This window comes from Chanos chanos, chromosome 9, assembly GCF_902362185.1.
Source record: "Chanos chanos chromosome 9, fChaCha1.1, whole genome shotgun sequence".
Classification (NCBI taxonomy): Eukaryota; Metazoa; Chordata; class Actinopteri; order Gonorynchiformes; family Chanidae; genus Chanos; species Chanos chanos.
In genome coordinates, this window is record NC_044503.1 from 30083700 (window position 1) to 30101878 (window position 18179).

Sequence of the window (18179 nt, forward strand, 5' to 3'; positions counted from 1 at the left end):
AATCATTTATTAATATTGTTACTGTGATGTGCTCTACTTATTTCTTAGTTTTAGTTTTAGTGTAGGATAGTTTCATCTTTTTTTGTTTTAGGTTAGTTTCATTTTCTTAAAAGTTCGTAATTATTGTCCTGTGTCATATAAGCATTGTCGAATTTCCAGCAAATCAGCATTTTGTTTGAAATCGTAGGATTCGTGACTTTTATTCTCACCTTAATGTGTTCTGCTGTTTCATCAGAGGTCAGTTTGACCTTTTTAAAGATCTCCAGTTTCTCCTGTAAGGTCTTCAGTGTAGTCTTCAGTTCCTCCTGAAATAAATAAGTAGATTATTATAGAAAGTCTCTGGTTTCCAGTTGGATTCTGTAGAGTTTGTATGTGTGATATCACACACACACAAACACACACACACACACACACACACTTGATTCTGTTAATTGTATTACTTCTAATTTCGCTATTTCATATAATAGGTATTAAGTCATATCTAACTGAAAGACAACATTTTAAAAAGTGATTCAACATAACACCCTAAGTGTATAGATTTTATTGTTCCATAAATTTGAATTAATTTTTGCAGTACCTTGTAAAATAAATATTATTTCCTTTTTTAATATGTTTAAAGAAAAAAAAGGTTTAGCAACCACAATATTGGTCTTACCCTGCAATCATGTATAGCTTCGTCCACTGGACAGAATTCATGGTTTTTGTGGTTTTTTGAAGTCAGACACACCACACACACAGGCTGTTGATCCTCCACACAGAAGAGTTTGAGTTTCTCACTGTGCAGACTGCAGAGCTCCTCAGACCCTGATGAAGTTATCCCATATTTTCCTTGTAAAAAAGCCTCACACAGGTTCTTTAAGACAAGGTTACGGGGAGGATCTGGTTTTGAGGATCTTCTTCTGCAGACCGGACACTGCTTGGATGTTTTATTCTTCCAGAACTCCTGCAGACAGACTTTACAGAAACTGTGACTACAGGACAAGACAACAGGATCTTTAAAGGTGTCAAAGCACACAGGACAGGAGAAATCCTCCTCTGATGAAGCCATGTTTTAAAAAGCTCCACACTTGGAGTGACCACGTGTATTTCAGCTCTACTTTCACTTTCTGATTATTGATTAGAAAACAAACTGAAAATTTACACGATCTTCTGTTTTCTGCCTGTAGCCCACCCTGATCTACAGACTCTGTTGGTCCTTTAGTCACTGTTTGATTAACTATAAACTCTAACATAAATTCGGTTTAATGTTAGGTCATGCTCTTCTTGCATTCCAGACGAACCCACACTTCCTGACTTACGTTCTTCCTCAGAGGGTGGGTTTCCAGCTGAAGGATCCTGATTGGTTTATAAGTTCTTGTGTTCTCAAAAATCTAATTCTCCCCCTACAGGATCAAGTGTAAAGGCTTTTCTCCAACTGTACCTCCACTTGGTTTATCAAAATCCTTAGTTACCTTTTAATTTAATGTTCAACTGTATTATATTCAGGATGGGGAAAAAATGCTGTAACAGACAATGAGAATTGACTAGACTATAACAATACCATAGTATATCAACAGTACATGAAATATATAATATACATTGCAGATATAATATAATAAACTTTATAGATATTATATACATATATTAACACTCTCCAAACAGATTGACTTTATTTTGCTCGTTTTGAAACCGTATAAACAAAACATGCTTCAATCTTACTTTAACATTCATCCATAAATAAAGAAGTTTGAAATGACAATAACAACAAAAACAATAACAACAACAAAACCTCTGTTGCTTACATTAGATTTCACAAATTCTAGAGCTAGAATTGACTGGAAATTAGCTATTAGAGAGAGATTTTCAAGTTTAAGTTTAAGTTCAAGTTTATTTGTATAGCATGTTTTTTTCAATCAAAGATTGTCTCAAAGCAGCTTTACAGTGATCAGTACTCATATCCGCAGTGAGCAAGCCCTAGGCGATAGTGGCAAGGAAAAACTCCCTAATAAAGAGAATAGGAGGAAGGAACCTTGGGAGGAACCAGTATTCAACAAGGAGGGCCCACCCTCCTCTCGCCAGCACACAGAATTGACATTTACTGCGTAGAATGAGCCCATGGTAAACGGATTCAATGGTACATACAATTATTTACAGTATGCAGTATAAAGTGTACATAGTGATTTGTTTACAGTATAAAAGAGTTAACATACGGGGTTATAGGAGTTCTAGATGGTATCAGATATAGATTCATTTGATAATCAAGCAGTGTTCATATCAGTTTCATAATCATATATGGGCATCGTCCCCCAGGGAAATCAACGTGCCCACTCTCACAAGGTTAAATGACCCACACGGTGACATGACATCATTGACGTGACGTGAAAATGGGCGATAGAAAACTGATCGCGGAAATGTCACCATTCCAAAATTTCTTTTGTGTGGGCACATTATGTCGCCCCAGCAAGATGCCACCCTGGGCAGTCGCCCATGTCGCCCGTGCCTAAATCCACCCCACTAATCTCTAGTCATATTGGGTTCAGAACATTCTATAGGACTTTCTTTAATCTTTCTTAGAATGGTACTGGATTGTTAATAGACCTATCCATCCTTACCTAAAAGAATTCTACTGGATTTTCCAGGATTCAAGTAAGAGTCTTAGTGAAATGGTTTCCATTATGATCTAATTGTTTATAGTTTCTCCGTCAATTAGGAGACATTAAGATTCAAGTAACGCTTTTGTGATATTCAGTTATTTTTAGCTTTTGCCAGTTTGATCTAAAATAATGAGGAGCACAGACAACGATAAAGTCAAAAGTCCGTTTATTCATCGATCATTTAATCATAGGATAGGCATTCAGAATACATTTTTCAGTAGATGTAGACGGAGGCTTTATTGTCATTTCATCCATATACAGCTAGTACACAGTGAGATGAAACTACGCTCCTCTAGGACCAAGGTGCCACAAAGAACAACACAAAGCCCCATGAGATGACACAGAACTAACTGACACTACACAGGCCTACCCAAGACTACATAAAGTGTATGTGTGCAAACGTAAAAACAGTGCAAACCCCCCCCCCCCCCCCCCCCCACCCCCCCAAATCTTTAACATGTGCAACAAAAATAGTGCAAAATTACTCAGGCAGACAATGCATTTCAAGACATCTGTTGTAGTGTAAACATAAACTGCTGTAAAAAGAATGTAAATAGAAAGCACAATATTAGCAGCAAAGCACAGTATGTAAACACATATAAAATGCATATGACTAAATTCCTGAATTGCAGGGAAACATGTAGTTTTCATTCATAGGTGAAGACTTATTTTATTCGCGAGTCATGCACAGACCCAGGCCACTTTGCTTCCCCGTTGCTGATGCTGCGTCGGATATGATCTTCACAGTGCACAACTGTCATTAGCTGCAGTAGCTGTATTGTGAAGTGTCTTTCATTTGGATTGCTAAAGGCTACTATTTAGGACTACCTGTACATTAATGCTGTGGAAAGTCTCCCTACTCACATAATGTTTCTCATTTACTGAAGGAGCTGTGACAGGAATATGAGTGCCATCTATGCAGACAATCAAACCCGGAAACCCTACAATATATCAAATTAATGGATTAGTGCTTCGAGGTTCAAAGCTTCATACTAAACAAATTAATTATTGCTTAGACTCATACCTGCAATTCTGTGGAATTCGTCTTTCACAAGTCTTGTGGGTCTGTGACTTGGAATGTCACAAAAGCGTCCAGTAAACGTTTCAGAGCAAGAGTCACATTTCTGACAATTTTCACTGAACCCGCTTTCTGAAACAGGGCCCAGAGGACTTAAAACACGTTTGGTCTCTCCAATCCAACATTTCACAACAAGACTGAAAAAAAATTCAAAATATATAATTCATATGCTATCACTTGAATTTAACCTAAATACTGTACTCCATATAATTTATTCAAATTTACTCTCAACTGACACTGTCCTTTTATGGCATAAGAGACATGTGCTGTAAAAAATATAAAGATAAACAAAATAAATAAATTGATACAAGTTTTTAGAAAATCAACCTTCTGATCAGAAATAATATGAATGACACAGACAGTAACAGTAGAAACATTTCATTTTAAACAGAGACAGCATCAGATCTAACTGTGCTGTTTCACTGTTACACAACACTTCACAGGTAAGACCCTCAGAGGAGAGAGTTTACAGTGATCACAGAAGTATGGAAACATTCTCTCAGTAAAAGTGTGTGTGAAGGTTTGTAGGTGTGTGTTATTTAGAGGATCAGAGAATGAGAGTTTTCCTCTGTCCCAGTCCAGTTCCACTCTGATCCTCTGGAGTTTATTATTCACTGTCAGTGGAGTAGATGACTCTCCTGAGGCCTCTGACCAGTATTCACCATTATATAACCCAACATGCCAAACACCAGTTTTAAAGAATGTCTTTCCTTTCCTCTGGTTTGACTCTGTGGTCACACCCAAGGAGCAGAGTGTACTGTCACCAGTATCAACATCCCAGCAGTGTGTCCCTGAGTTAAAGCCCTCAGAGCCCAGAACACATGTATATGTATCAAATCTCTCTGGATTATCAGGAATCTGCTGTTTTTCACTACTGTATCTCACACTGGTCAGATCCTCAGACAGGATGAGCCATGGTGCTGCAGTGTTGGGGTCCAGAATCACAGGAGCTGAAGAGAGAGAACAGAGACAGAGGGAGAGATTGAATATTCAGTATGTTTACATGTTTATATTGTTATTGTTATTGTTTACACTGTTATTAATGTATCTACATGGATTGTTGTTGAGATACAGATCTGAAGAGAAAAGGAAAAAGACAGAATGAAACCAATCCTAAAAACAAAACATTAATCATAGAACAGTGGTCTATATAATAATAAAGACAACTGTGTAAATACACTTGAACTACAGTCATGTCATTACTGAGAATATTCAGATAAATGTGTTAAAGACTAATGCATTCTCTCACTCTCTCTCTCTCTCTTTTCTCTCATAATCTCACAATTTCATTTGACGTCACATTAACTCCAGTCTTTCTTAGGGGTCTTTTATCTGACATTCAGACCAGTACCTGATGAAAACTGTACGAAAGTGATCACAAATACATGAGCAAAATGCATTACTGACTTAGCAAAACTTTGTTTTTTTTTCTTTTTCTTTTGTCGTCTAATTATCTCTTACGGAAACTCACTGTATTGAACAATGTCCTGCATCTTCTCCCACACTCTGAACTTCAGGTTGCCCAGGTGCTTTGCCACATTGATCAGTGCTCCTGAAAGCATCTCTGGATCCTGCAGTGTGCACTGGACTCTGGAATAACATTCAGGAGTCAGTGCTACTGTGGGTTTTGTACCACAGAAAAAGAAGAGAGTTAAGAGACAGGTTACTTACCTTTTCTTTGTGGCCTCAAAGTTCTGTGAAAGAAGATGAAATGAGTTATTCACCAGGTATCTAGTTTAGAATTTATTACATAGAAGCGCAGACAGATAGACAGACCTGTAAGATAAACAGACAAAGAAGAATAGAGAGAAAGAGGAATAGAGAGAGAGAGAGAGAGAGAGAGACAGAGAGAGAATAAAAAACAGAGACAGTGACGGAAAGTGTGAGACCTGTTTAGGTCCTTACTTTTAGGAGCAAAATGTCTTCAGCTTTCATCTCCTCTTCTATGGCTGTGATTGTGTCTGAGAGAGAGGAAATCTCTCCACTCATCTCCTCAATCTTCTCCTTCATCGTCTGACTCTTCTGCTCCACTTCCTCTCTCAGTGCAGCTATCCTGGCTGTCTCTTCATCTCGTAGAAACTGGTGAAGTTTCTCAAACTCCTCCTTAATCTGTGTCTCTGTGAGTTTTGCCTGAGTCTGAAATGAGAAAGATTAAAACATTTTTAACATTTTTAACACTGTTTGACTTTATTAATATTGTTACTATGATGTGTTCTGCTGATTTATTTAAGCTAGTTTTATTTTGTAAAAAGTAAGTAATTATTGTTCTGTGTCATATAAGCATTGAAGAATTTTTAGTGAATTGCCATTTTTTATGATACTGCAGGATCTCACCTTAATGTGTTCTGCTGTTTCATCACAGGTCAGTTTGACCTTTTTAAAGATCTCCAGTTTCTCCTGTAAGGGCTTCAGTGTAGTCTTCAGTTCCTCCTGAAATAAATAAGTAGATTTCAAGAGAAAGTCTCTAGTTTCCAGTTGATTCTGTAGAGTGTGTATGTGTGATAATATGACCAGATCTCTAACCTGATCTACACAGTCACACACACACACACACACACACACACACACACACAAGTGCGCACGCACATGCACACACACAAACACACACGCGTGTTCACACACACACACACATGCACACACGCACGCACACGCACACAGACATGCAGACACGCACGCACACACACACACGCTGTTACGTGCGGCGCATTTGTGTGTGTGTGTTTGCGTCTTGTTGCGTCCGGTGTCTTGTTATTTCTCTCTCTCTCTCTCTCCTCTCACCTGTCACCTGGCGCAGGGATCCAGCGGTGGGGCGAAACAGCTGCCACTCCCCACCTGGCCTGGTGTTGCGTCTCACCTCCGTGTTCCCAGGCAACCAACCAAAGATGGAGTGCCCCTCGTCGGATGGCCAACCGGAGATGGAGCGCGGAAATTTAAAGATGTCGGTTTTTAACTGTCAGTAGATTTCGGTCTCGTTTGCGTTCGCTTGTGCTCTCTTGTGTTATAATTACTCGCTGTGTATCGTGTTTGACTTTTGTCATTGTTTGATTACGGATATGGATTATGGATTGGCTTTGGTGGTTTTCGATTGGCGTGGGGAGAAGAACAGGTAAGAGGGGGATCCCCGCGCTAGGAGTTAACTGTGTATAGGGGTTAGGTTAGAGGCGGGTGCCACTATTGTATGTTTTGCTTTGATAGTCAGTGAGTGTAGTTAGGTTTATTTTGGCTCTGCCACCTTTTTGCTTTTCGTAGTTAAGTGTGTGTTTTCTGGTAGGCATTCAGGGTGGTTTTTGTTCTATTTCGTTCATTCCTTTGGCACCGTCTATAGTTCCCTCCCCTCTCCGTGTTCGTGTAAATATTTCTGTGTATATATATATTCTTGTAAATATTCCTTTGTCACTTTGTAAATATCTTTAATACATTGCACCTTATTTGTTGTATATTGCTCCCGTGTCCGTGTGTTTTTCCCCCTCGCACCGTCCCAATCCGACACTAGTGGTGGGTTTCTTTATGCTACGTCCCTGCATCATACCCCTAGACCCAACTCACTATCTGGGACGTAATATACGCGCACACACACACGCACACACACACACACACACATACATGGCGTTTAATTATCACAACATTTGTCTTACCCTGTTATCATGTGCAGCTTCATCCACTGGACAGAATTTATGGTTTTTGTGGGTTTTTGAAGTTTGACACACCACACACACAGGCTGTTTATCCTCCAGACAGAAGAATCTGAGTCCCTCACTGTGCAGATCGCAGAACTCCTCAGATTCTGATGAAGTTTTTCCAATTTTTCCTGCTAAAAAAGCCTCACACAGGTTCTTTAGCACAAGGTTAGCAGTAGGCTCCGATTTTGAGGATCTTCTCCTACAAACTGGACACTCCTGTGTTCCCTTCTTTTCCCAGAACTGCTGCAGACAGTTTTTACACACACTGTGACTACACGACAGAACAAGAGGATTCTTAAAGATGTCAAAGCACACAGGACAGGAGAAATCCTCCTCTGATGAAGCCATGTTTTAACAGATCCACTCTCAGAATCACTCCTTGTATTTCAAATTTACTTTCACTTTCTGATTATCGATTAGAAAACAAACCGCAAATTAACTTTAACCTCTATAGACCCTTTAGTCACTGTTTGTTTAACAATAAATAAACTCTAAAATTAATTTGGTTTAATCTGTCAGGTCGACCTCTGCTTGCATTCCAAGCGAAATGACACTTCCTGACTTACCTCCTCCCCACAGGGTGGGGTTTCGGATGGGGCTTGTTTTAGAAAGCGGGTTTAACAAACTCTGAGTTTAAACCTCAGCTCTGGGTTGACTAACTGTGAGCTTTTAAACTCAGAGTTTTGGGTCTCAGAACAGGTAATAAAAATTAGTTCAATGAGCTCTGAGTTAAGTTAAGCCTAAGTAAAGCACGTGCATGAGGAGATAAAAAGCCCTCGTCAGTGAAACGCAGATAACACGATTCATCATGGCTACAGGAGAAAAAGGGCTCCGCCTCCTATTTCTCCCCAGTGGAGTTATAAGTATTAATAAATGCGTATGCAGAATTCTGCATGAGTATATCTTTAAGAAAAAAGCAATACGATAGCAGCAGCAGCAAAAGAACGTGAGCTGGTGTGGCAGATTGCTGACCGAGTCAATGCGTGAGTATTTATTGACAGAGAAGAAAAGTTTTATCTCGAGTGTTCCACTTATTCAACATATAGACAGGACTTTCAGATGTTACAGATTTTAGCGGCTAAGGCTGAGGTTTTGCTCAGTCGTTACTGTTCGTTTTGCTTAGTCGTTACTGTTCATTAAATTTTCGAGCTGATTTTAGTTCGCTGTCATTTTTTCGTAAACCTAGATGTACATTATTATTTATATTTGCGCTTTACACAAACTTACTGAAACGTGAAAGATTTGTCTGGTAAAATAAATTCTTTCCGGACACTGGATTGGCAAAAAAAAAATCCTAGCGAAAACCCTGATATATATGTGTGCGTTTAATATTTGCAGGTGCAACCCAACAGGCACAAAACGTACTTGGCAGCAGCTGAAGATTAAATATAAAAATATAGTTCAAACAGGTAAGGTACAATTTCATTACAGTCAACTGTGATGTTGTTTACACACAACTTGGCACACTGATTTTCTTGTGGCGGTACAATTCTTTGTTACTTTTCAGATTCTTAGCTGTCCTTCAGACATCATAATCTATTTCAAGGTGACTCAGAGTTATATATGTGAAAAATATGTGATGTGGCCTGCACACTGTTGTAAAAATTCAAACTAGGTGGGGGCACTTTTCTGGGTAAAGTTACAATTTAACTGTCTAATCTTCATCTTCTACCAGTTACTGATGGTGTAATCTGTCTGGTGGAGCCCTCTGCCACATCAGACCTCCATGCAGTTGTAAGCGCTCTCAGCACTCCACAGATTTTTCAGAAAGGGTTATAGTAGTAGAACACAAAAATGGTTCATTTGCATTACAGGAGGATGATGAAGACACATTGTCTGCTGCCACAGAGAGGGAAGATACAGAGAGGCCTGTTGAGCTTTACACATTAAAAATAACATCTAACAGTTGATGACAGTGTTGTACCAGAATAAAACTTGCACTTTCTTTCTCTCTGACAGAGCAATGCTGGAAAATACAATGAGGGAGAGGGTCCATCCACATCAACAGCACAACATACCTCAGTAAGATGTTCAGCGTTGGCCCATGAATTACAGTGAAACTAAGCAGACCTGGCACTGTGAACTTCACTGTCATTTTTTGGGTCCCTACAGCTCTCTGTGAAACACCTGTACAGGGTGTACTTTAAAGAAACAAACTGAAAAATCTAATTTAGAAATGGGCCACACTGGGCTGCAGATGGAAAAGACAAAAATAGAAATACAACTGCTGGAACATCAGTTCAAGGTGGATGAGGTGCCCACAGGTGGATGATGTTACTTGTCTGAACAACATAAAAAATATTAAATACTGTACTGCATTTGTACTTGCAAGAAATAAAGAAGACTTCATAAACAGAAAGGCATACTGTCTTTATTTGACACTGGGGAGGTGATGGGTCAATCAGAACTGATGGTGGCATATTGTGTCTCTGACCGCTCTTCCATCTTGTGCATCAGTGGGGTGGTCAGGATCGTTATCAGGATCATCGACGAGTTGAGTAGGACATTTGTTCTCCTCTAATTGTGGCAATATTGTGGAGAATCACATATGCCACAATAATGTCACATGCCATCTACCTTGGCTTGTGTCCTACAGTGAGCCAAGTCATAACATTGCTGTGGGCCCAATTCAGGATCAGGGTAAGGGGTTAACAAATAGGGCTGGTGGGGGTACCCTCTGTCACTGAGCAGGTAACCATCGAACTCTCTTATGATAATCCCAGGATACAGAATAAATTTAAAGTTACAGTAGATTAAATATCGATTATAATAGGATATAGCTAAATAAATATTTAAACAAGATACCATATTTTTTTTTTGTGACCACTCTCTCCATAAAACAACAATGTAATTCATCTCACTCCTTTACTCTTTCCACTTTCCATATGGCAACATAAAGGAATACAGCATTAGGCAATGCAATCAAACAGGTGTTCTTCCAAAGCAAGAAATTATTTCCATGCCACAGATATGCTTCGTTGTCGTCAGACAGAGAGACAGAGAGAAAGAGAGAGAGAGGGAGGGAGAGAGAGAGTGAATGAGAGAGAGAGAAAGAGAGAGAGAGAGAGTAAAAAGGACGAAATGAAAATCAGCAGGATTGCCAGCAGAGAGCCGAGGAAAAACAAAGAAGGGACAAAGAGAAAGAAGAAAAAAAGAGAAAAGCTTACAGCACCTGGTATTCCCAGGCGGTCTCCAATCCAAGTACTAACCAGGCCCGACCCCGCTTAACTTCCGAGATCAGACGAGATCGGGCGTGCTCAGGGTGGTATGGCCGTAAGCGAAAGCTGCGGCGGCACAAGCGCTATTTGAAGATGAACAAAGGCTCCACCGTTCGCCTTCCGACTCCTGCCTCGCTTGAAGAGCGCACCGGCACAGACGCGCGGCTAAATACCGCCCACACCGTCCCTGACTTGCGCCAGCACATTATGACGTCACACAGCACCTGCGACAACTTCTTCAAACAGCGCCGCCTCACAAGCTGCACTACAACCCGCTTTAAACAGGATACCATATCTTTTTTTTTTTTTTTGTCACCACTGTCTCCATAAAACAACAATGTAATTCATCTCGCTCCTTTGCTCTTTCTTCTGCTCTCTCGGCGCAAACAACCCCATCCAACTCCTTCAACGGGGCTAAACATCATAGAACACTTCATATGGCAACATAAAGGAATACAGCATTAGGCAAAGCAATCAAACAGGTGTTCTTCCAAAGCAAGAAATTATTTCCATGCTACAGATATACTTCGTTGTCGTCAGACAGAGAGACAGAGAGAGAGAGAGAGAGAGAGAGAGAGAGAGAGAGAGAGAGAGAATCAGCAGGATTGCCAGCAGAGAGCCGAGGAAAAACAAAGAAGGGACAGAGAGAAAGAGAGACAGAAGAAGAAAAAAAGAGAAAAGCTTACAGCACCTGGTATTCTCAGGCGGTCTCCCATCCAAGTACTAACCAGGCCCGACCCTGCTTAGCTTCCGAGATCAGGCGTGCTCAGGGTGGTATGGCCGTAAGCAAAAGCTGCAGCGGTGGCACAAGCGCTATTTGAAGATGAACAAAGACTCCACCGTTTGCCTTCCGACTCCTGCCTCGCTTTAAGAGCGCACCGGCACAGACGCGCGGCTAAATACCGGCCACACCGTCCCTGACTTCCGCCAGCACATTATGACGTCACACACCACCTGCAACCTGCAACCTGCAACAACTTCTTCAAACAGCGCCGCTTCACAAGCTGCACTACAACCCGCTTTAAACAGGATACCATATCTTTTTTTTTTTTTGTCACCACTGTCTCCATAAAACAACAATGTAATTCATCTCGCTCCTTTGCTCTTTCTTCTGCTCTCGCGGCCCAAACAACCCCATCCAACTCCTCCAACAGGGCTAAACATCATAGAACACTTCATATGGCAACATAAAGGAATACAGCATTAGGCAATGCAATCAAACAGGTCTTCTTCCAAAGCAAGAAATTATTTCCATGCTACAGATATGCTTCGTTGTCGTCAGACAGAGAGACAGAGAGAAAGAGAGAGAGGGACAGAGAGAGAGAGAGAGAGAGAGAGAGAGAATCAGCAGGATTGCCAGCAGAGAGCCGAGGAAAAACAAAGAAGGGACAGAGAGAAAGAGAGACAGAAGAAGAAAAACAGAGAAAAGCTTACAGCACCTGGTATTCCCAGGCGGTCTCCCATCCAAGTACTAACCAGGCGCGACCCTGCTTAGCTTCCGAGATCGGACGAGATCGGGCGTGCTCAGGGTGGTATGGCCGTAAGCGAAAGTTGAGGCGGCACAAGCGCTATTTGAAGATGAACAAAGACTCCACCGTTTGCCTTCCCACTCCTGCCGCGCTTTAAGAGCGCACTGGCACAGACGCGCGGCTAAATACCGGTCACACCGTCCCTGACTTGCGCCAGCACATTATGACGTCACACAGCACCTGCAATCTGTAACTTGCAACAACTTCTTCAAACAGCGCCGCCTCACACGCTGCACTACACCCGCTTTAAACAGGATACCATATCATTTTGGGGGTTTTTGTGATTACTGTCTCCATAAAACAACAATGTAATTCATCTCGCTCCTTTGCTCTTTCCTCTGCTCTCTCGGCGCAAACAACCCCATCCAACTCCTTCAACGGGGCTAAACATCATAGAACACTTCATATGGCAACATAAAGGAATACAGCATTAGGCAATGCAATCAAACAGGTGTTCTTCCAAAGCAAGAAATTATTTCCATGCTACAGATATACTTCGTTGTCGTCAGGCAGAGGGACAGACAGAAAGAGAGAGAGGGAGGGAGGGAGGGAGAGAGAGAGAGAGAGAGAGAGAGAGAGAATAAAAAGGACGACATGAAAATCAGCAGGATTGCCAGCAGAGAGCCGAGGAAAAACAAAGAAGGGACAGAGAGAAAGAGAGAAAGAAGGAAAAAAAAGAGAAAAGCTTACAGCACCTGGTATTCCCAGGCGGTCTCCCATCCAAGTACTAACCAGGCCCGACTCTGCTTAGCTTCCGAGATCAGACGAGATCGGGCGTGCTCAGGGTGGTATGGCCGTAAGCGAAATCTTCGGCGGCATAAGCGCTATTTGAAGATGAACAAAGACTCCACCGTTTGCCTTCTGACTCCTGCCTCGCTTTAAGAGCGCACCGGCACAGACGCGCGTATAAATACCGGCCACACCAACCCTGACTTGCGCCAGCACATTATGACGTCACACACCACCTGCAACCTGCAACAACTTCTTCAAACAGCGCCGCATCACACGCTGCACTAGACCCGCTTTAAACTCACCAATGGCAAATCTAGCGCTCGGTGTTCATTCACCAAAGATTCGCGAGTCATGCACAGATCCAGGCCACTTTGCTTCCACGTTGCTGATGCTGCGTCGCATATGATCTTCACGGTGCACAACTGTAATTAGCTGCAGTAGCTGTATTGTGAAGTATCTTTCATTTGGATTGCTAAAGGCTACTATTTAGGCCTACCTGTACAACAATGTTGTGGAAAGTCTTCCTACTCACATAATGTTTTTCATTTACTGAAGGAGCTGTGACAGGAATATGAGTGCCATCTATGCAGACAATCAAACCCGGAAACCCTACAATATTTCAGATTAACTGATTAGTGCTTCGAGGTTCAAAGCTTCATACTAAACAAATTAATTATTGCTGAGACTCATACCTGCAATTCTGTGGAATTCTTCTTTCACAAGTCTTGTGGGTCTGTGACTTGGAACGCCACAAAAGCATCCAGTAAACGTTTCAGTGCTAGAGTCACATTTCTGACAGTTTTCACTAAACCGGCTTTCTAAAAAAGGGCCCAGAAGACTTAACACACGTTTGGATTTTACATAAATCATGACATTCCTGATTAAAAATCATGTGACACTCCTATGGTGAGGTGAATCATTACAAAGATGATATTCTTCACCCTAACCAAAGGCGTAACCTCAAACATTTGCAACATATTTCACATAACATTATTAAAAAAATTGACATCTGTGAAATTCTTTTGAAAAGGAGAATTGAACAAAAACAGTGGTATCTAATGAATGGATAATGATTGTTGAAGCACATTTGACAAGAGTTTTAAACATTGGAGAAACAGTGATCACGTAATTGTCTTTTGATCAAAAGTAATCTCACAGTTATTGCCATGCATTCTAATCATAGTGAAAGGATGTAATGGTTTTTTAATTTATTTTATGTATTTTATTTTGGGGAGTTTTTTTGGGGGGGGTGGGGGGGGGTGGGCAGACAGATGGAAACTAAACTACCTAAAAATAAAATAAAATGAAATAAAAATAAACTGTTGGTATCACAAAACAACTTTTATTGCTATATATTTAGGTCCAGACAGAACCATTTCTTGAGGCACTGTTCTCCCCAGCATCCTTCTTTTACAACATGGTAAAAGGTTTGCAAGCTGCTAAACTCAATAAACATATGAAACAGTGTTTCAGGTTAAGAACAAATTAAACAAACAGAACAAGCTCCTCCTCTATCTGGTTCTGCCATTCTGATCACCTCATTAATTTAATCATTAATAGTTTTCACCTGCTTTCTGTTAATCAAGTCTGGTTTTCTGTGTATATAAATAACCCTGTGTTTTCAGTGTCTTTTTGTGAAGTCCTAGGTTAAGTTGAGACTGAGCTCTGTTACTCTGAAACATTGAGTCTGTAAATGACCTGTCTGTCTCTCTCTCTCTTTCAGAGCCTTGATTCCTGGTCCTTGTGTTTAGGTGTGAACCTGTCTGACAGTCCTGTCTGGTGTATTCCTGTCTGTCAGTGTTTCCTGGGACCTGACTGTGTTCCTGATATGATATGACTGCTCTCAATAAAAGATCCTGGTTTTGCACATCCATCCAGACTCTCACATTTTCTCTGACAAGTATCAAGGGGAAATTGTTTGATTAGATTTACATACATGAGACAAATACAAAATCCTTCCAATCCAACATTTCACAACAAGACTTCAAAATTTTCAAAATATATCATTCATATGCTATCACTTGAATTTAACCTACATACTGTACTCCATATAATTTATTCACATTTACTCTTAACTGACACTGTCCTTTAATGGTGTAAGAGACACATGCTGTAAAAATATCAAGATAAACAAAATAACCAGATTCATACCAGTTTTTAGAAAATCTACTTTCTGATAAGAAATGACATGAATGACAGAGACAATAATAGTAGAAACATTTCACTTTAAACAGAGACAGTATCAGATCTAACTGTGCTGTTTCACTGTTACACAACACTTCACAGGGAAGACCCTCAGAGGAGAGAGTTTACAGCCATTAGCAATGTATGGAGACATTCTCTCAGTAAAAGTGTGTGTGAAGGTGTGTAGGTGTGTGTTATTTAGAGGATCAGAGAATGAGAGTTTTCCTCTGTCCCAGTCCAGTTCCACTCTGATCCTCTGGAGTTTATTATTCACGGTCAGTGGAACATGTGACCCTCCCGAGGCCCACGACCAGTATTTACCATCATATAACCACACACACCAGACACCAGTTTTAATGAACGTCTTTCCCTTTCTCTGGTTTGACTCTGTGGTCACACCCAAGCACCAGTGTGTACTGTCCCCAACATCAACATCCCAGCAGTGTGTCCCTGAGTTAAAGCCCTCAGAGCCCAGAACACATACACATGTATCAAATCTCTCTGGATTATCAGGAATCTGCTGTTTCTCATCACTGTATCTCACACTGGTCAGATCCTCAGACAGGATGAGATATGGTGATGCAGTGTTGGGGTCCAGAATCACAGGAGCTGAAGAGAGAGAACAGAGGTAGAGGGAGAGATTGAATATTCAGTATGTTTACATGTTTATATTGTTATTAATTAATCTTCTGAGATCACACTATTAAAACAATGTGTCATAGAGTACTACACTTAGATAAGCTGTGTGTTTTTTATTAGTTGTAAGGTCTGAGTTGGTTGTGTGTGTGTGTGTGTGTGTGTGTGTGTGTGTCTGTGTGTGTGTTGTATTAGTTTTATGTGTTGTATTAGTTATTAGTATTAGCATATTTATTTCATTAGTTGTGTGTGTTGTTTTAGTTCTATTTTGATAGTTGGTTTAATCTGGTCTAACACTGTAAGATTCTCCTCTTATTCCAATCTGTCCACTCTGTTCAGTCATATTGATATGTATTACTCTTACTGCATATGTTTTGCTGCATTTTTTTTTTTTTTTGCTTTTTTTTTAAGATGAGCTTTGTGGTGTGTTTGTTTTGAACACTTGCAGTAATTTCTTGTGTCTTTACATTTGTCCTGTGTTATGATCTGTGTGCTGTGATTCACACTGCCACATAAATGCCTGTGTTTTATTCACCATAATCTCAAAAGGAAACATTTAAAAAAGAGGAAAAACAGAACAAATGTAACTGGGACAAACCACTGTCACATCACAGTCTCTCTTTCTCTCTCTCTCTCTCTCTCTCCCTCCAATCTTTCACAATTTTATCTGCCTCATACTGTAGTCTTAGGAGTCTTTTATCCCTCATTCAGATCAGTACCTGATGAAATCTGTGAGAAAGTGATCATAAATACATGAGCAAAATGCATTACTGAATGAGTTACTTAATCTTTTGATTTCTTTTTCTTCTTTTTTCATCTAATTATCTCTCACATAAACTCACTGTATTGAATAATGTCCTGCATCTTCTCCCACACTCTGAACTTCAGGTTGCCCAGGTGCTTTGCCACATTGATCAGTGCTCCTGAAAGCATCTGTGGATCCTGCAGTGTGCACTGGGCTCTGGAATAACATTCAGGAGTCAGTGCTGCTGTGGGTTTTGTATCACAGAAAAAGAAGAGAGTTAAGAGACAGGTTACTTACCTTTTCTTCGTGTCCTCAAACTTCTGTGAAAAGAGATTATAAATGAATAAATGTCGCTATCATCAGGTATCAATTGAATGCTTATGATTTATTAGAGAGAGAGAGGGGGGGAATCAAAAATAGAGACAGAGGGAGAAAGTGTGAGACCTGTTTAGGTTCTTACTTTTAGGAGAAAAATGTCTTCAGCTTTTATCTCCTCTTCTATGGCTCTGATTGTGTCTGAGAGAGAGGAAATCTCAGTAGTATATATCCTACACTTTCTGTCAAACTGTCAATCAAAATGATTGATGAGCTCTGTTGATCGATGACCCCACCTCCCTCCCTCTCTCCCTCCCTCCCTCCCTCCTTTCCCGTCCTGTCAGGGGTCTGTATGATTGACAGGCACATGTGAGGAAAACACTGTTTGTATGGCTACAGGCGTGTTGTGTGACAGGGGCGGGTGTGGTTGACAAGAGGGTGGTCAGGATATGTGATGGTCGGTGCTGTTGAATATAAACGTGTTTGACCGGGGGTGATCGTTCCGTTCACGTGTTTGTGTACAAGACAAAGTCTATCTCGTGATCTGATTAAACATGTCTCCATCTACGGTGACAAATAGTGTAAAGAGAGTCCCTCTCAGCGCAATTACTGCTACTTATGCTAACGACGAAAACGCATTAGCACCAAGAAAGAAGAAGAGATCTGAGAGTTTAATTCATTTTCTTCAGAATGAGAAGGAAAAGTTGGAATACGAATGGCCGTTGTCTGACGGTCGTGTTGGCGGATATGTGTTTGACAAAGTCGCACGTTCGGTGAAGCTGTACACTATCGAATCTGGGGGAACGTTTACGGAGGACGTGACACACATATCATTCCCTGCGAAAGACTGGCGTTTGTTTAGAAACAAAGTGTGGAGAGACCTTGAAGTCCCTGGTCTGGATCGCATCTACAGCGCGGTGTGGAATAGCGTCACACCGAACCTAAGCTACTACATATTCGCTAATCGTCATGAAAAAGATCCTGATGATTACATTTATATGTGCTGTAGCGAATACACGATTACGAAAGGGGGTGAACATATAGATATTGAGCGGATCGTGCACGGCCTGAAAGTGATATTTCTTTGGAAGGACATGACCGCTCTACACGCGGTTTTCAAGAAGATAGACGGTTTGTTTAAATGGTGCGAGGCGTTGGACAGATACCAAGACATCAAAGTAAATCTTTTTCAGGCTTGGGGGTCCGACAGCGAGTGTGACTGTGGGATGGTCCATTCGGAATCACCACCCATTCTCTACAAGCATTAAAAAGGTCGGCGCGCCCCAGACAGTCACCATCTCAAACACTTGACACGCGGACTAAACATGTCGCTGGTAAATGACATCGCAATACCTGAAGACAACAATTGGCTTGACACAGTTTGCGAGAATCTAGGGAAGATGTATCGGACTTACTTACCGACGGCCGA

General features: G+C 40.9%; 2 protein-coding genes, 3 non-coding genes and 1 pseudogene across 5 annotated transcripts in view; all 6 read right to left on the reverse strand.

Annotated features, from left to right (window-relative positions):
- Positions 1-1048, reverse strand: part of LOC115821613 (tripartite motif-containing protein 35-like) — a 50027-nt gene extending 48979 nt beyond the window's left edge. Inside the window, exon 1 of the mRNA XM_030785420.1 lies at positions 755-1048. Within this exon, the coding sequence (XP_030641280.1) occupies positions 755-1048 (294 nt within the window). The remainder of the gene's footprint in view (positions 1-754) is intronic.
- Positions 1049-4116: 3068 nt separating this feature from the next.
- On the reverse strand, positions 4117-7739 carry LOC115820116 (tripartite motif-containing protein 35-like). The gene is made up of 6 exons (XM_030783589.1): positions 7347-7739; positions 6046-6141; positions 5617-5847; positions 5383-5405; positions 5183-5301; positions 4117-4661 (listed from the first exon to the last, which is right to left on the reverse strand). The coding sequence occupies exons 1-6, from the start codon at positions 7737-7739 to the stop codon at positions 4117-4119; spliced, it is 1407 nt and encodes a 468-aa protein (XP_030639449.1).
- A 2812-nt stretch (positions 7740-10551) lies between these two features.
- LOC115821893 (5S ribosomal RNA) lies at positions 10552-10670 on the reverse strand. The gene has a single exon (XR_004025588.1). It is a non-coding gene; the product is annotated as a 5S ribosomal RNA (ribosomal RNA).
- Positions 10671-11288: 618 nt separating this feature from the next.
- On the reverse strand, positions 11289-11397 carry LOC115821895 (uncharacterized; annotated as a pseudogene).
- A 639-nt stretch (positions 11398-12036) lies between these two features.
- On the reverse strand, positions 12037-12155 carry LOC115821892 (5S ribosomal RNA). The gene has a single exon (XR_004025587.1). It is a non-coding gene; the product is annotated as a 5S ribosomal RNA (ribosomal RNA).
- Positions 12156-12821: 666 nt separating this feature from the next.
- Positions 12822-12940, reverse strand: LOC115821888 (5S ribosomal RNA). Its single transcript, XR_004025583.1, has one exon. It is a non-coding gene; the product is annotated as a 5S ribosomal RNA (ribosomal RNA).
- Positions 12941-18179: the final 5239 nt, after the last annotated feature.